We start from the raw sequence: 17,765 nt of genomic DNA, 5'->3' as shown, positions 1-17,765 counted from the left end.
TTGATTGACATGTAGACAGAGCGCCGAGGAGGGACACACAAGACACATGCAGGATTAGTCAGAGTTACTACTCAAAGGCTCTGTATGAGCACAGTCTCGGGTTTTATCTCGATCCCGAAATCCCGTCCCTGGATCCCGAGATTCGTCCGGAAAAATCCTGAAATCCCGGGACTGCAAAAATAGTTTGTGATACTCAACACTAGTCACAGCTTAACACTAGTCACAGCCTATCCAAATGTGTGTTACAAAAATTTCCGGATGCCAAAACTAATGGCCCATTCAAACTACATAGGAATAACTGTTACCTGAATGCATGTACGCACAGTATCCGGTATCGAAGCTTGATCGTACAGCTGCCTTTAAGAACAGTTTAATTAGTGTTTATCAACTGATATGTAAATTACACGGTTTTAAGCATTTCACGAAAACGGAAGTTTACGACCAGTTCATTACACGACTTTTTATGTACCCAAAATAGAACTATGTAAATCCTAGTTACCCAACTTAAAGAGATAAGAGGCCTCCCCGAGTGACTTCAAGTGCCCTTTGTAGTTATCGCAAGAGCTGTTCTTCAACAAGATATATCACCACATTTGATCCCAACAATGAAAGCAAACAAGGACAAAGAGTTGTGAGAGTACCCTTCATTTTCATTATAAGAGATTCATCACAAAATCAAAGAGGCGACAGACTCATCCAGTGTCAGGTGATCGGCTTACGGTGTTGTTGTCCTGGGCTCTCTGAGGGGGAGGCAGTAATCGAGGCAGGATGTAGATAGCCAGCAAGGCAACCACGTGGCCACCAAACCAAAAATTCCTGAAACCATAAAAGCGTAAGTGCCCAACAGGTTCTCAAACAGATCCTGGATATGGTTTAGTGATACTGAAGATCATATTGTACAGGAACAATTATGTACTGCATTAAATGACCAGTACACCTATCGACCGCTTCATGCTCCAAATGTGTGTCTTTTGGTTGACAAAAGATAGTAGTGACCCAACAGTAGTGAGCCTCGTCAGACATGTGGCCGTTGCCCGAGGTCTCTTGCATCCTTATCGCCTCACCGTCAATAACATTTAAACTATAGAAGAAAGTACATGGCTGAGTACAGATTCAATCATATAGCAACAAAAACAACCAAACCATGAATTCACAGGACCTGTCCCAACTATCAACCTTTTAATATGCTGTCACTACAACAAATGACGCTTGCTTTGAAGAATCCTTTACAAACATGCCATGACCACAGATTGATTTCCTTCTAATTCAGAGTGCAGCGAATAGGGTCATATTCTAATTTTTATTATATTTATTATGATGTGATATGAATTCATGAATTATTTATAAGTATGAATTATTTTCTCATCTTTATATTCTGATTCTGATTAGTTTGATGGCATACTACCAGCTTGACACAGTCAGTCAACACTAACTAGCCTAGGCACTCTTCAAGGCATTATGCTCGCCTGCTGTGGCAACAGCTGCACAGTTTGCATAAGGAATGTGCAATGAATGAGGTCTTACAGATCAGTCATTTTATCTAAGCGAAAATAATGGTAACGTAGTTCCTGCGAAAGCAGAAGTACCCTCTTCCCAATATTTAGGTTTGGCCTAGCTACATAATAATAGGAACAAAACAACAAAACAATCACAGGTCATAAGCAGTTATGTTGGACAGGCTTGGTACAGAGGTTCGGAAGAGCATAGATGGTTCCAAGCACACTCCCTGAAACAGTGTGTCAAAACACAGTGAATTTTGGTTTGGGCTCTACACCAGCAAACATGATATTGCTCCAGGCTGATAAAGACTATGGTCTAATAATACACAATTACTTAGTTGATAACTCAGCTATATAGGGTGTTATGTATTTATTTTTATTAAGTACAGATTTCTTACAAAAAGCTATGAGAGCAGCGTACATAGATATAGTTTTTGCAGGTTGGTTACCCGGCCGCAGCCAGACATTCTGTCAGAGAGGGTGTAACTGCTACAAGATTTCTCACACTTTTTAATTGCACTTTATAAGTGTCTTCTAAGTTAATCTGTGTGCCATCTAATCTAATCTAGGTGTCACCTGACAATCCATGTGCCATCAATTTAACCTGGTTGCCATCCAGATTAATCCACGGTGCTCTTTATGTAATCAGTGCCTCATTATTGAATCTCTCGACTGATGTCATTTTGAAGTGGCATTTTGTTGATGAGGATTCAAACAAATGGCTCACAAAACATGCCTAATCAAAGCTGGATACTTCGATATATAATCATTCAGTGATAATTTGTAATAAAAGCTAGTTTACTTGTAACAGTTGTGTCTGATAACTGGCGAACTGCTGAGATCATGTGGATCGGTGTTGACTAGTTGATAGGAACTGACCAGCTGATTCTAGTTGCTGATAAGGAGCTATTGACTGCTAAGGATTAATGATAAGGATTGATTACATGGATTGATTACAAGGACTGATAATATGCTAAAAGGAAACCAACAAGGCCATTCCGATTTATCTGACCGATAAAGACTGACCAGGTTACTGGTGTTATAGTTGAGACAATGGCGACACGTCGACTAAGTTGTAACATTTTTACTGCCGTGAACATACCCCAATAATTTTGTTGTTTTTAGCTGTGGCATATTCTGCAACGAATAAAATGAGCTCCTGCAAAAGAACAACACGCGCCGGTGATCTGCAAAAGACACCTCTGTTCCGTACACATTTCAAAAACTTTCCATTCTGGGAAAAAGTGTATCAGAAAATGAGGGAAGGAGGAGTGTAGTACGCTGTGATGTCACCTGTTCCCCTGGCATGTGACTCGTGACGTAGACCGGCACAGCTCAGGCAGGTATAAGCAGCACTTGGGCTGAGGACAGTGATGGGCAAAGTACCAGGTAAACGACTTGAAGTACTTGCAAAAATATGTGCTTGGACCGTTTGAAGGGTACGGGTGCACCGGTGCATCCGGAACAACCGTGCCACTGCGGGTACGGTCGCACCAGTGCGTCCGAAGGTCTCCATTTCAATTTTCACGCTCTCTCTTTATGGTGCTGCGGTGCTGCTCTGGGAATGATATTTGGCTGCTTGAGGCTTCTCCGGGGAACTGTGGCGCCATCTGTGGGCTGTTTTTACAAGTATACTGGTAATATCGCTGGAGGGTGAGCATTGCCCGTACTCCAGATGGCAGTGCAGGGAAGCTGAATGCGTAAGAGGCGCTTTGCCTGCGCCAACAAGCAATGTGGAATGCTCAGTTATGGAATGACACCGAATTCATATGCATTGAGTACAACAAAGGCCCCTGCATACAGCTGTGCCACACTCTCATGCACCTTTGCAGACAAGTAGAAAAAGACAAAACCGTTTCTGGTATACATAACCAAAGCAACCAAGCAGTATGACTATCAATTGCTTATGGACTATTCATAAGAATACTCTATAAATAACTTTCCACACTTGATCAGGAGTGTAGATTACTTATGAAGCCTTACCCATTTTGACACACAGCTGTAATTTTTGCCCAACCTTCAAGGGATAAAAAGTTCTGCCAGTGTTAAATACTAGTGTAAAGTAAAATAACAGTAAATAAATAGTATAGAGCAGTGAAAATGTGCTTCAAGTACCTATTAAGTGCCCTCAAATACAACGTGCTGTTTTCATGCCACGCCTTTTAGCTCTTTATGAAGAGTAATATGTATGCACACACATATATGTTCAAATGCACATGTACGCTATATGCATGAGCAAGCAACACAGGAGAGCACACTGAGGCGTGCCAATTTATTGGTTCCAATAGGATTGCGAATTGGCTCAAACAGGTCGAGGTGCAGTGTGGTGAACACCACAACAAACACTACGGTGGCAGGCTGGATGTGGTGCTGACTGTCACGCAGCGAGAGACGGATATCCCAACAGAAGTTCAAGTATTTCAACGGAAAGTACAGCAAAATGTACTTCACGTAAAGTAGAAAGTATTTGAGAACTACTTAAGAGGCCATACCAGTCGGGGAGCAACTCCGATTCACGATTTTCCCGATTCTAGATGGCGCCATGCTCGTCCTTATCACGCCGTTCGCCACCGACTCACGAAATAATCCCCATTGTGCATGGTTGACCTCGCTAGTTTAAGGCGGCCCGTGCCCTCTGCGCTGTTTGTCGAGTGGTAAAGTGTTGGACTTTGCCACGAAAGGTCCGTAGTTTGATTCGAGACTACATTACCTATTGCTACACGAGTACTTTATTTTTATTTTTTTGTTCTTATATATTCATGCTACAATTATTGTTTTCACAAGTCACTACCGCCTGTACTGACTGATTATGGAATTTTTAGTTGCTCTTCGTATTGTTTTACTAGTGCATACTTATTGTATGCTGACGTACAAGTGTGATCGGATAGTACGGATGCCGGTATCTCGGAGGCTCTCAATTGGCTCAATCTACCAGCGGCTGTAAATTAGGCTATAAACATTCCCTACACACTGCGCTTACATGCCAGTCTGGAAAATCTGCTCGAAACGGTATCCCTTTTTTTTTCTGCACTCGCTTACATAATAATAATAATAATAACAATAAATAATAATAATAATAATTTTACTCAAGAAAGCAAACTACAAATATAATAAAACAGGCCCGTCTAAGCGGAAAAGCTTGCGGCACTGGGCCTGAAGCAGTCAGCGGCATACGGTTTGACAGTACATGAACATATAAAGGTACTACATCCCATGATAAAGTTGCCGTAGCTCTTTTTTTAGTTTGTACTTCGATTCCAAAGAAAAACTGTCGAAGGGGAGCTCATTAAAGATACGAGGTACATAGCATTGCCTGCGACAAAGTCCATATTTTGTGTGTGAGAAATGCACAACAGGGCAGCATTCGCTAACCGGGGTCCTATATGAGGGGTCCCAAAAATGTTTTTACAACATGCAATTTACCTTGATAATAACTCTAACCTAATCGCTCTAACCTAGGTTCCCACTGGGGACGATTTTTCCGTATCCCAAAAATTAAAGGAGCGCCGTTGTGAACAGCTGAGGAAACGGATCATAGCCGATCAAGTGCTATCACATTATTTGTTTAAATTGGGAGACGGGATTTTTTAAATTAATATGCATGCTAATGCACAGTAAAACCACTGAACAAGGAACATAAATGCGGTTACACCCACTGCGCCGCTTGCGTTGCGCCGATTACATCTGTTCTTTTTGTTCCTCTCTCGCAAAGTTTGCTGAGTGCAGACAATGCAGTAAGATTAGGAAGGGATTCTCCAACAACAAATAAATATTGACTATGACACGAGGTGATTCATCACTGGTGATTTTCCAAGGTCCTGCTACCTTCTACTTATTTCTGGCAGATATGTAAGCCGCGTTCTTTTATAAAGGGGAGTACTACAGAATACTGAGCGCAATGCCACATTACCTTCTGTATTCGTATCAATGAAATGAAACGCAAATGTCCATAATCCTGAGGCTCTGACTTCACGCTCGTTGAACGTGGATATCGTCGGACGTAGTTCCCAACTCAACTGGAATACTGGTATTTTCATATATAGTTCTGTTTTGTTGGTGGTGGCGGTCAGACAATGATGTTGTAGTTGTTGTCTCATACTCTATGTTGATGAACCGTATTTTCAATGCAATCAAACCGCAATGAAACACCTGAATAAGTGGGTGTAGAGCTTTTATAACCCATAAACATCGGCCCAGAAAAAGATATAAGGACAACTGTAACACCTGTGTCTGACTGACAGTAGAGAAATACTATAGAATGCAGCGAACGATATCGCTAGCGAACTAATGCAGCAAACTATGCATATCCATTTTATGTTGCTTATTGAATGGAATGTAGATTTAACTACTCATTATTAACACATAAAAAAAAGAAAAAACGCACCCTATGTCTCCCAATTTCAACAAATCCGCAAAGCAAATGATAACATTCGGTCGGCTGTGATGTATTTCATCGGCTGTCTAGATTTCAGTTCTTACTTGCATCTACAGTCAACCCTCGTTTTATGAACCCTCGATTTACGAATTCCCTCGGTTTATGAACGGCGTCACAAGGGACCAAACTTTTTCCATGTATTTCTCCCTCGGTTTATGAACCGTTGATATCCGAATTGTGAACGGATTTTCAGGGAACGAACCGCAAAACCATGTGTGTTCTGACCTCGATTTATGAATGGGGTTGCGAACGCACGGGGAAGTACTGGGATCGCGTCAATAAAGATGAATAAAGGATGAAGGTCAAGCACCCGTGCAGTGTCCCACAGCCACAAGAATTAGAGATTGAGAACAGAGGATTGCATTTCCTGTGCTGACGGTGAACACATATGTGAGCCGCTCGATGACGGTGCTTTAGTGAAGTTGTCAAATGATGGTACCCAGGGTGATCATAGTGACAGTGAAGATAACTAGCAGGATTGTTCTGAAGCTGTGACAGCTCGCTTAGCGTGGAATCACATCTAGAGTTCGAGGACCAGGCGGACGAGTCAAGTTCCAAACTTCGATAGTCTCTTCCGTAGAGGATAAATACAGCCGAATGTATGGTGCAGAGCACAACGAACTGTTTTCACAAATAAACGTAATCTAGTGCATTTCCTGTCGCGATTCAGCCCATTTCTCTTCAGCGCACCTTGCACCTCGATTTATGAACTATTTTTCGACAAACGAAGGCTGTTCATAAATCGAGGGTTGACTGTATATTCCAGTGGCTTTTAATGCACAATTATCCTCACTTTACCCACCACACATTTTCTTTTCGTAGTAAACATATTGTAGATTATTGTTTTTCATATTCGCTGGCTAGTCTATTTGAGAGCACCAAATGCTATGCATTCCAGTTATTTGATTTCTAATACAATAAGCCACAAAACTTTTTCATAATCTACACCATCCCATCCAGTGGTCATTCACTGGAGTGCTCACCCGGTGTCTCTTTGGCCTTTCCATTTTCAGCCTTCTGACAGTTCGGCGTTATGATTTTTTGGTCTTTTGGCTGTCGGCCTTCTGATAGTTCGGCGTCATGATTTTCGGCCTTTTGATAGGCTCAATCAGCCTAAATAAATGCATTGCATTTAGCAACAGCTATTCAAAAAAATGAAAAAAAAAAGGAGAAGGAGGAAGCTCCTAAAACCCCTTGGACTCCATCTTTATGTATAAATGAACAAGATAAAATCAAAGGAACTTGACGCGCGACGAGGTCTCGGAGCACGATTTCAGTCTCATAATTGCGCTGATTATTACACGGAAACTTCAGTACTATATTTTTAGACACTGCGTGGTTTTCACAGGGTACTTCACATTACATTTACAACAGACCTTTCGTTCAGCGTAGACACTAGTTCAGCGGATAATCCCCAGTGACCCGGAGTTTTTCCTTATCTTCCTCAGAAGGCCTCCCTTTGTGCGCCGTGCAAAGACAGACGGGTACAGGTTTTGGGTCATCCAACGTGCAACTAGCAAGGATTGTCGAAAGATGGAAAATCCAGGGAACCGGCCTCGAAAAATTGTCCGTATCTCAAAATAACGTGATCGAAGTCCCCGTTGCAAAATAAACTACTGTAAATAAATGTTATCTGGCTGTTTCTGCGCGGAAACTGCCAAAGCCCACTTAGACTAATCAGAACATGAAAATGCAAACACCGAACTTTTACTAACCTAATAATCAACTAACGTGCTGTTCCGTCGCGTCCGTTTCATTTATCTCCTATTTGTTAATTTTATTTATTTATTTATTTATGTATTTTTGGAATAGCAAGCCGACGTCCAGTTTTGCTGACCTTTAGCCCATTTTTTTTTTTTTTTTTCGTCTAATAAATATATCCCCCTCCCCCGTCGCTGTCGTTGGTTGTCATTGGTTTTCCTTGCTACGCGAACGTGAATTTGGGTTCCGGAAAAGACTGTTGCTCATTGCGTGGGCGGAAATAATTGTGCAGCGGCCGCTTGATCGATTTTTCTTATTGGTTCACGTGGAGCGTTTATGAAAAAGAAAAAGAAAATAATAAAGATAAAAATAAAAATAAATTGATCAATAAAAGAAAGAAAGAGAAACAACAAATAAAGCTGCAGTTCTAAGTACCGTTATTCTAAGAAACATTTATCTGTGTGTAATCCGCTGGCTGGCTGTTTCAACATTACGAACATTACAAGGCAGTCCTATTGAACGTTACTGGAATGTTTGTGAAGTCGGCCTTCCACTAACTGTAAGTACGAGAGATTCTCGTTAGCCTTATGAGACAGTTGACTGAGTGAGCACAAACCCGAAACGGCAAAATCAAGCAAATTGATGTTTCATGTCAAGCTAACAAACTCATCTCACTTCTCTATAAGCGCACCGAAAAAAGAAGAGGTTTATTGGTCTCGGTGGTCTCTTACACGGGCCGCGACAACGCTGACTCGTCTACCCAACGTTCCCCCCCCCCCCCCCGACAATGCTGGCTGACGATAATCCCTTTACGAGCTGCTAAGCAAGCTTTTGTTCTGGTCTCCAAGGCCATGCTCTAAGTCTGCTGTCCATGAAAGTAAAGAGGAGAGAGGGAGCACTACAGTGTGCGTGCGCATGGTCCATCCGCATGGTCGGCGGATGGATACGGTCAAAATGTTCCGCGCGGTTTTTCCTGTGCTACGGCTAGAGGGCGACACAGAATGACGCGGTTTACGGGGCTTTGAGACGGTATTTATCCGTACTCACTTTTCATGCTTTTTTATAAAAACGGAAAGTGGTAGACATATAAATTTGATGTCTATCGATTCCTGAAATAATTCCAGAGAAAGTAAATGGAAAGTTTTTTTCGAAATGGCTATAGAAGTTTAATAAAACCTCTTCAAAGAGGGAGGAGAAAAATTGTGTATTTTTTTCGCATTCGTGACGTCGCCGTAAAATACATACGACATATATGAGAAATCCTGTAACGTAAATAGTTTCAGCTCGTCTTACTCTTTATGATGAAAGCACCCACGTCAAAATCTGCGCGGCGGTTACCGAGAGAAAGCATAAAAACTGTTGCATAGGAAATACATTGGGACGGAGAGCTGGTGTGCCCTCTTAAGTACCAAGTACTTCAAGTGCTGCCCATCACTGGCTGAGAATAGCACAGGGAGTTTTCCATGAAAGAAGGAAGTCAATGAAGTATGAAGTCAATTGCCATAGAGTTTTCTAAGTCACACGTGTATCGTGCTGGCAGTCTGTGGCTGCTTTCTCAAGCAGTTTTGTAAATTTGACTGCACAGTGACAACACACCACACAGCAAAAATATTTTGCACGGTAACTTCCAATATATACCTTGATGAACGTGACAGGGTTTCTAGCCACGTTAAATGACACCCGATTGCTTCTTTCACCTGACCGAGCACTGTTGCAGACGTGGTATGCCACAGTTTTTATGCGAATACAAATTATAATTTAGCGATGCTAGTTGCACAAGGGCTTACCTGTATACTTTCATGGAAGAGCCAAAGTCAAGCAGAAGAAAAGGGAAGACTATGTAGGCAACAGCCAATCGTGTGCTCAGACAAGTGAGCAGGTCATAGATTATGTGTGCAATACGCCCTTGTACCATGGGGCGCACGCTACGACGCACCTGCACCACAATCATTGCTCATCACTACACATCACACCCGCAAAATGCATTCCACTCACGGCACGAGCAGCCAAGGTGAAGAGGGATCCTGCACAAAATGTCAGGTAATACCCCGGGTAGAACCCGTGCCAGGCAGCAGAGAGCACAAAAGTCAGCTGGGTGCGCACACGTGGGTCAAGGCGTTCGTACGCAACTGTGCGCAGCCACGTCTGTGTCGATTTGTTCCAAGCTACGAGCAGCTCTCGTAGGTTGAGCGACGTCTATGAGGAAAAAGAAACAGAAAATGGCACAGCTAAATACATTCTCGACATTTTACATTCCGACAACTTGGATAAATTTTAAGACTCTTTCTGCACCTCCGCAACTCACCAGAAAGAGTCAAGACAATGTTTGGGTCCGGCTGTTTATCCTTCACCATGCTATGGTTATTATTTGAGATCATTCGATTTACACTCAGTGCTTGTATGTGGGGCATAATGCATTTCCATAAAATGTTTCATGGACCGCTAGACCATTGTAGATCTTATTTTTCTACTTGCATTGTACACCAGATAGAGCCAAGTAAAGACAAGAAAACATACTCTCTACACAGTACCAGCGTCTACGTCCTGCCTCCGGGGGGACAAGTGGGAAATTTGCACCCCCCGTATTCTTGCTTCCCGAAAGATGTCTTTTTGCGCCCCTTTAGGCAGGCTCAGGGAGGGCAGTTGCCCCCAGTTGTAGAGCAGGCATGCAGTCATACGTTACGGCTACGTCTGATCGTCAGGTGTGTCAAGTCTGATGGCAGGTGTAACTTTGCAGAATGGATGACGTGGTGCTGTGCAAAGGTAGAAAAATAATCATGCAGCCTTTACCTCTATCGTATAAATATCGACATTGGAAAGAAGGTTCCACCGGGCTTGGCCATCACTCGTATAGCCGTTGAACCCGAACCCTGCTGCGTTGCAGATGGCCTCCCCTGCAAATCCAATGCCACTCACTGCGATCACGGCAATCTTTTGCAAAATAATTAGACGTATATGTGACTTTGTCTTGTTTCTGTAAACATGACATATAAAGCACAGGAGACTAAATTAAAACAGCTCAATTAAATGAATAAAAAGTGACAACAGCTCACATTAAAGTACCATATTTGACTGCATATCAGTGGCATAGCCAGGAAAATATTTCGGGAGAGGTTCTGCAGGGACTTTACATGGGGGAGGAGGATATCCCCCACGTTTCACTCTCCCAAATGCACTACCAAAGGTTATGATTTTTTTTTGGGGGGGGGGGGGGGAGGGTTCAACCCCCGAAACCACCCCCTATGCGACTGCCACGTATAATGCGAAGGGACATTTTCACTGTCCCATGGGAGAAAAGCTACTGCAATCCCACGAATAGTGTGATGCAGGATTGTTGCATTCTGGTACGAGAATATTTAATAATGCAGATGCTGGGCAGAAGTGGGTCGGATGCGGACACTTTCCAGAAGATTTATTGAGCAAAAGTGCCATGAGTGACCACTCGCTGCTGTGCTGCTTACATGTTTGCGCACTATCGCTTGTCCGACGAGGGTCGATAATTGGAAAAACTCGTCTTCAGACAATGAAGTGTAAACACACAAACTGTGATGTCTGTTGCTAACGCCAACGACGAATGTTCAACTCGTACACACCGAAGTTGCAGGATGCTGACATATTATCCGAGCCCTCAGCTTCCAATCCTTCCTTTCGAATTTCGCAGTGCAGGCGGCATTTTCAAGTCACTTTCGGTTTTGCCAATGCACGCGTTCAAAGCAGATGAGCCAGCTGAGCACCCAAGAGCGACACACTTTCCTTTCACCCTCTTTCAGCACTTGTTGTATCACGTGACGCGCTGCTGTAGACGAATCAATGCGGAACTGGGAAGGGCAGATGGAAATGCAGAGGGCGACAGGCCTATGATCGAGTGTGCTGGGCCTAGGTACAGTGTATAATGCGAGCCCGCATATGATATGACCCCATTTTTAAGGGTTCATTTTTTAGGTAAAAAACCTCACATTACATACGGTCAAATACGGTACATATATGATTCGTTTGTTCATGTCACACGTGGACATGCCAGCAAAGGGCCAACAAAAGTTGTAAAGCAAAAAAACAAAAGAAAAAACAAATCTCTTGACCGTATAACAATTGCATATACCAAGTTTTGGCGTTTACCCCCACCTCCTTCTCCCCCGCAGTAGCATTTGAACATAGTGTACTGCAACAACAAATACGGTGACCCAAAATAACGAAATGATAATACCTCGATATAACGAAGCTCACGGGGAACATGATTTCTTTCCTTGTACCAAGTATTTAATTGTATCAAGCCTGACGAAGTATGGCAGCCAATTGCGGAAGAGAATACAAATTCTTTTGCTGTACGAATTTCGTTGTATAGCGTTTTGTTATATCGAGGTTTGACTGTATAATGAAATAATAACAAATTGTCAATTGTATTTGTGCCTCACATTGTAGAATGTATACAGCGTCGTATTTGTGGATAAGCTATAACTAGGCCAGAGTGGATAAGTAAATGTGGCACCAGATGCACTATTTAATAAAACTGTCAAACTTTGCCTTGTTCTGTCTCGAGGTGCACAGCAGAGAGCTTTTAGTTTAGTAACAGCAAAACTGACAAACCTGGCCCCAAAGCCTGCACAACCAAACACAGTACAAGTACCAGCAACCCAAAAGCATGGTAATCCTCTGCTGCCTGGCATTTTGACCGACTGCCTTATTTAAATTATAATGCTGCAGTTATACAAGTGTGGTTCAATAAATAACCTTATTCATTACGTACCATGAAAACGAATATTCCGGCAAACAATGTATCATTTTTCTACGTAGTCCCCCGCGCTTTGCAGGTCCACCTTCGTATGGGAAGCGTCTGTATTCCAACAGAGAAGTTTTTGCGTTGGCTACATGGACATTCATGCACCGCCTGCTTGATGTTTATGCCAGAACTGAACTTCCGGCAAGAAACAGCCGAATATGTGACAGTACGACTATACAAGATCGGGTGAATACGGCGAATGTAGATCTGTGAAGATACTCAAATCGAAGACCACAGATTGTTGAAGTAGTCATGTGTGACATATGCGACTAGGCGTCATCATGTTGGAGCCGTCCTCTCTTTGTGAGCAGCCCACGTTTTGTTCTGATGGCAGGCTTCAACTATGCCACCAGGAGATCACAGTATGTTTCGGTGGTAGGTATTCAATGTTCAACAACTGTACCCTGATGATCCTCAAAAAAGGGGCTTTGATAGCTTTGGCTGCTTCAGCACTGTGTGGGTTTCCAGGTTGTGGAGAGTCACATTTGTCTTGCCTCCTGTAAACATGCACGTTCGCACGCTGCAGTAATATGCAGGCACTACCGTATATTTAGAGCCTTAAGTTTTAGGGTTTTACCCGATTCTTCCCCGAATTTGCACCCAGAATTGAAGGTTGCCTCTTTAGGGTGAAACCCGATTTTTACCCGGCAAATTGCCCTCACTGGGATGGCTGTAGGAATGCAATAACTTACTTGTTTGGCAGAAAAATGCAGTTACATCACCGTTTGTACCAAACTGCTACAGTTAGTTTGAATAACTGAGCCCGATTTCTTCCCGAATTTAGTGTACTGGAAGTTTTTTCACCCGAATTTGCATGAATTTAGTGCACATGTTTATTTACCCGATTTTTACCACCCGAATGTAGAAAAAAATACTTCCCAAAAACTTCAGGTTCTACGTATATTGTGTCCTCATGTGACAGTGGATGTCAATGGGTTTCACACCTTCTCTCATAATGAAACGGATAACTGACCATTGTCGCGTGCTTGTAAGTGCCACGCGGAGGCTGCAAAACATAACATACGGGGTAGAAGACCTGCACTACCACCCGAAGCAAGAATATCCAGTATAAGACAGAGTTCCAAATTCTAATTAAACTTTTAAGGTTATTTATTCAACCACCCTCGTATTACCAAGCAGTAATAGTGAGGGTCGTGTTCTGTGTGCCATTTCAATTTGACTGGAGCCAAACCTCAACAAGAAGAATGTCCAAACACCATACTTATGAAAAGTCTATGCTTCGAAAGAACGCCAGCGAATAATGTAGCTTTTGTAATGGCATACACACACTGGACGTCATCATATCTGTGTAGAGCAGCAGCCTGCAAACTGTAAAGCGCAGGAGAACATGGGGCCAAGGTGACACGTAACAGCCACTCTACGCGAGTTTAGAGAAGTTGTGACAATCTGTAGTGAGTGCCACTTAATTTACGGCCCATATGTCCCCCTTTGGACTTAGAAAATGCTATCTATTTTATTTCATGTTGGAAATCAACACTGCACAAAGACACAGTATGCAAGATACAAATACTATCAGTGTCCGTTACACAGTTCCGTTAATTTTTAAAGACACGCCAGCAAAGCTTCAGATTCTCGGTTTCTCCATCTTAATTAAGTGGCGAGTAACATCACTGCTGGAGAGGTGGTAAGACCGTGCACATGTTTACATCATACTTCTCAAAACTATAATTTAATTTTATGTTACTTTTGCGTCACATTGAGAAACAATATTTTTGGAGAGTACAATGCATAGATTGCAATGGCAGAAATTAGGTAGGGATCTGAAAAAACAAGATTTCAGCTGGATCGACTGAGGCCTGTCCTCTACGATGTGATGTTACTGCTTTGGAATGTGGTGTACCCAAGAAAGTATACCTAGACCCTTGTGTCTTCAAGTTTCATGCTTTTCAAAACTCATACAGGGTGTCCACGCTAACTGTGAACATATTTAAAAAATATATATATAACACTTTTTCCAAGATGAAATCAATTGCAATATAGCATATGCTGAAGAGCACTCCCTAGGAGGGCATTAGCAAAGTCCAAAGGCAATGTCTTAATTAACTTTCATTAATTAACTTGTTAATTATAAAAGCGACAAAGTTGTCCCAATGAGAACATCTGTTCCTTTCAGTCACCTGATATCGTAGCCGTTTTCAGAACAAAAATCCGTTCAATAGATCGCCCGCAAAAAATTAGTGAAGGAACACAATTTTTTTCTTTATTTTGTTCATTGCACATCTTCGCAGACGCGTATTTCCTTCATCCCCAAACGTGAGAGGGGAAAGGAGTACAGGGCCGCCTCATGCATCGAAGATGAGCTTTAACTTGCGGAAACAAAACAAAAACAAATGTATCAGGTGACTCTATCGGAACTGGCCTTATCTTGGGTTGCATTTTCTGTCCTTTTAATCTTTTTCCAGGACGCGAGAGGCGATAGTGTGCTCTTTCTTCCTCTCACATTGGGGGTGAAGGAAAGACGCGTCTTCTACGAAGTGCAATGAACAAAATAAAGAAAAAAATGGCGTTCCTTCACGAATTTTTTGCGGGCGATCTAAGTAAGGGCGAACTTTGTAGCTTTTATCATTAAAAAGTTAATTAACGAAAGTTAATTGAGACATTGCCTTTGGACTTTGCTAATGCCCTCCTAGGGAGTGCCCTTCAGCATATGCTATATTGCAATTGATTTCATCTTGGAAAAAGTGTTAAAAATTAAAAAAAAAAAATTAAAAATCTGTTCACACTTAGCGTGGACGCCCTGTATATATATATATATATGGCAACAACAGGATTTATTGGGTTTAACCCCAGACTACTAAGGTCTACGTATACCCTGCACGGTGCGTGGCTTACGACCAGCTTTTTTTTTCTAATGAAATTACCCTGGAATGCAGCACAGTTTGAGTGTCATGTATTTGGCCACAAATACCAAGGTGCCAGAATGCTGTTCCAGAGACAGAAACAACAGAGAGAGTGACTGTTTTTCGAGGACATAATTGGTGGGAAGCAACAAACGAGAAGAGTAAGTTGGCATGTTATCCAGAGTAAACCACATTGCTTCGTTGGATTTTCACTATCACTGGTTCCAATGTAGCTTACCATGCGACTACAGCGGTACTAATCAGCTACTATAAGCGAATGCTTAGGCAAAGGGTCAACTACCAAGACACATGCAATAAATTTTAGCACCTTTGTGCCACTTGTTTAAGCAGAAAATTATTTCCCTTTATACTAATGCCATGAGTTAGAAGATACGTGTTTCAGACTAGCATCGAGACAACTGCTCGTAAAGGCTTCTGGTCTTATGTGCAACCAGCGTGCTGCTATGAATTTCTAGTTGTGTGTATACTTGTACGACAAAGAAGATTATGGCCAACACACCCAGACACCAGGCATGGTAGTAGCGCAACCTGTGCAGGAATGTTGCCCATACCAGGTACAGTAGCTGCTTGCACCGTCCTGTGTGCTCCAAGTACTGCTCCTCTGAAATGGCACCCATTTAGCCACACGTTTTATCACCAATGGTCAGCGAACCCAGGATGTACTCGATGGGGTTGGCCGGCATCAAGTAGATGACACACAGGGCACAAACCAGCGAGATGAGCAACTTGCCCGTCACGGCTGCCTAAAATGTGTTTCTATTAAGTCGTTCTCATCAACATAGTTGAAGCACGCTAGCTGCTGTAAATGTGAGAAAAGAGATCAGCATTTCCTTGAGTATCAGGAGAAATGGTAACGACGAGGACAGTACAGACGCAAAGCCAATAATACACGTTCTAATGAAATAAATGGTACATTACAAAGGCAAACAGCACTATGAAGAGGTTGCCCCAGGTCTTTCTCCTCAGACACGAGGAAATATTACTCTCCTTCTCCTGCACAACGATCCTATAGGCTAACTAGAGGAGAAGACTGGCATACAAGGGATAACACCAAATGCACTCAATTTTTGCCAGAAGAGTGGAAAAGAGCAATGAGTTGTGCTGCAGCAGCATAGCAGAACAATATTAGCGAGCTCCTACCCCTAATGATAATGCGGTGCACTGTCATCTGTGGAATTAAGATGACTGAGCATGCATAGGCTTACATGAGACTGATGTATTTTTACAGTCTTCTACAAGCTTTGGAGCCATTTTGGCTACTAGCTACCCTATAGAATCTCGTGCGAGAAAAATGATCAACTCTACTCACATTTGGAGAAGGTTCTCGGGACGGGCTCTTGGGATTGCCACGCATCTGCAAAACATGCGCATGTCATGTGTGACACGTACATTGTGAATGTGGAATGCATACTCATGCAATGTCTGTACATGCACAGACTTTCAATAGTTGTAGTATATGCAAAACACCAGACAGCCCTTTTGGCAGAAGTTGGAAGAGACGACTGGTAGGACTGTGCCACCAACATTTTGCAAAACAAAAATTGAAACATTAACGTTACTACCTACTTATTAAATCTTCCTAACCTAATTTCCACATTCCCTAATTTCTACGCCAATAACGCTGTTACATAATGTGAAGTCATTCACTATTCTGATATCAGTTTACTTCAAACCGACCTCAAGATTGGACCGACACTGCATATGGATAAAACCATTACCATAAACTATGTCAAAGCAACCATGTCACTCCACTGTATACTAATTAATTTTGCCTACTTCAATTGGTAGCCTTTTATGAATACCTGAACAGCTCCATTTCCACTGATCTTTCATGGAAATTACATATAAACTACCATTACTAACAGTGCTAATAAGAGGCTAGGATTCATTATGCTCCACTTTTTATTTTGCAACACCTCAGTTTAAGCTTTGTCACGCTTGTCTGACCAAAACGTCAATGCGAAGCATCGGTGTGGTCCCTGGCCATGAGTCACCTATTCAAGCCATCATATCAGCCCTAACAGAGCAGACAGGTTACTTTTTGTTAGCTATGATTCTCAAACGGCCAGCATCAGAGAAATGAGGCAGTATCTCCAAAAACATACAGGGTGTTTATATTTATCTGTTATAAAATTTTTATAAAAAGAAATGATAGTGTAGTAAAGATGTGGTTTTTGCAACAGAGTTAAACGGCCAGGCGGACATCTCCTAGAAGACAGTATCTAACTACAAGATGACTAATTACGTAAAATCCATTAATTAGCTCTAATTAGGGAATTTTGCGCAAAAGCGAGATAGCGGAATAGGAGACAATCCTCCCAGAAAGCCATTCTATCTTAAAAATCCAGAAAAGAGCGCGTGCCGTGAAATATGAATCTCTGAATTTCAATACGCAAATGAGCTGAAAATGAAAAAGTGCTCCTGAAGAGCGCATCATCTACACAGATGAAGGCTTATCTGGGCCGGAAAAC

The 17,765-nt window shown here is 42.3% G+C and overlaps 1 protein-coding gene across 1 annotated transcript in view; it reads right to left on the bottom strand.

Annotated features, from left to right (window-relative positions):
* Positions 1–628: 628 nt before the first annotated feature.
* LOC135394346 (lysophospholipid acyltransferase 6-like) overlaps positions 629–17,765 on the bottom strand; it is a 31,217-nt gene continuing 14,080 nt past the window's right edge. The window contains exons 6-12 of the mRNA XM_064625045.1: positions 16,604–16,648; positions 15,947–16,037; positions 15,794–15,895; positions 10,426–10,529; positions 9,631–9,831; positions 9,423–9,571; positions 629–816 (exon numbers count right to left, since the gene is read on the bottom strand). Coding sequence (XP_064481115.1) covers positions 693–816; positions 9,423–9,571; positions 9,631–9,831; positions 10,426–10,529; positions 15,794–15,895; positions 15,947–16,037; positions 16,604–16,648 — 816 coding nt within the window. The 3' untranslated portion in view covers positions 629–692. The remainder of the gene's footprint in view (positions 817–9,422; positions 9,572–9,630; positions 9,832–10,425; positions 10,530–15,793; positions 15,896–15,946; positions 16,038–16,603; positions 16,649–17,765) is intronic.

This window comes from Ornithodoros turicata, chromosome 5, assembly GCF_037126465.1.
Source record: "Ornithodoros turicata isolate Travis chromosome 5, ASM3712646v1, whole genome shotgun sequence".
Classification (NCBI taxonomy): Eukaryota; Metazoa; Arthropoda; class Arachnida; order Ixodida; family Argasidae; genus Ornithodoros; species Ornithodoros turicata.
This window is presented reverse-complemented; position numbering and strand designations above follow the sequence as displayed.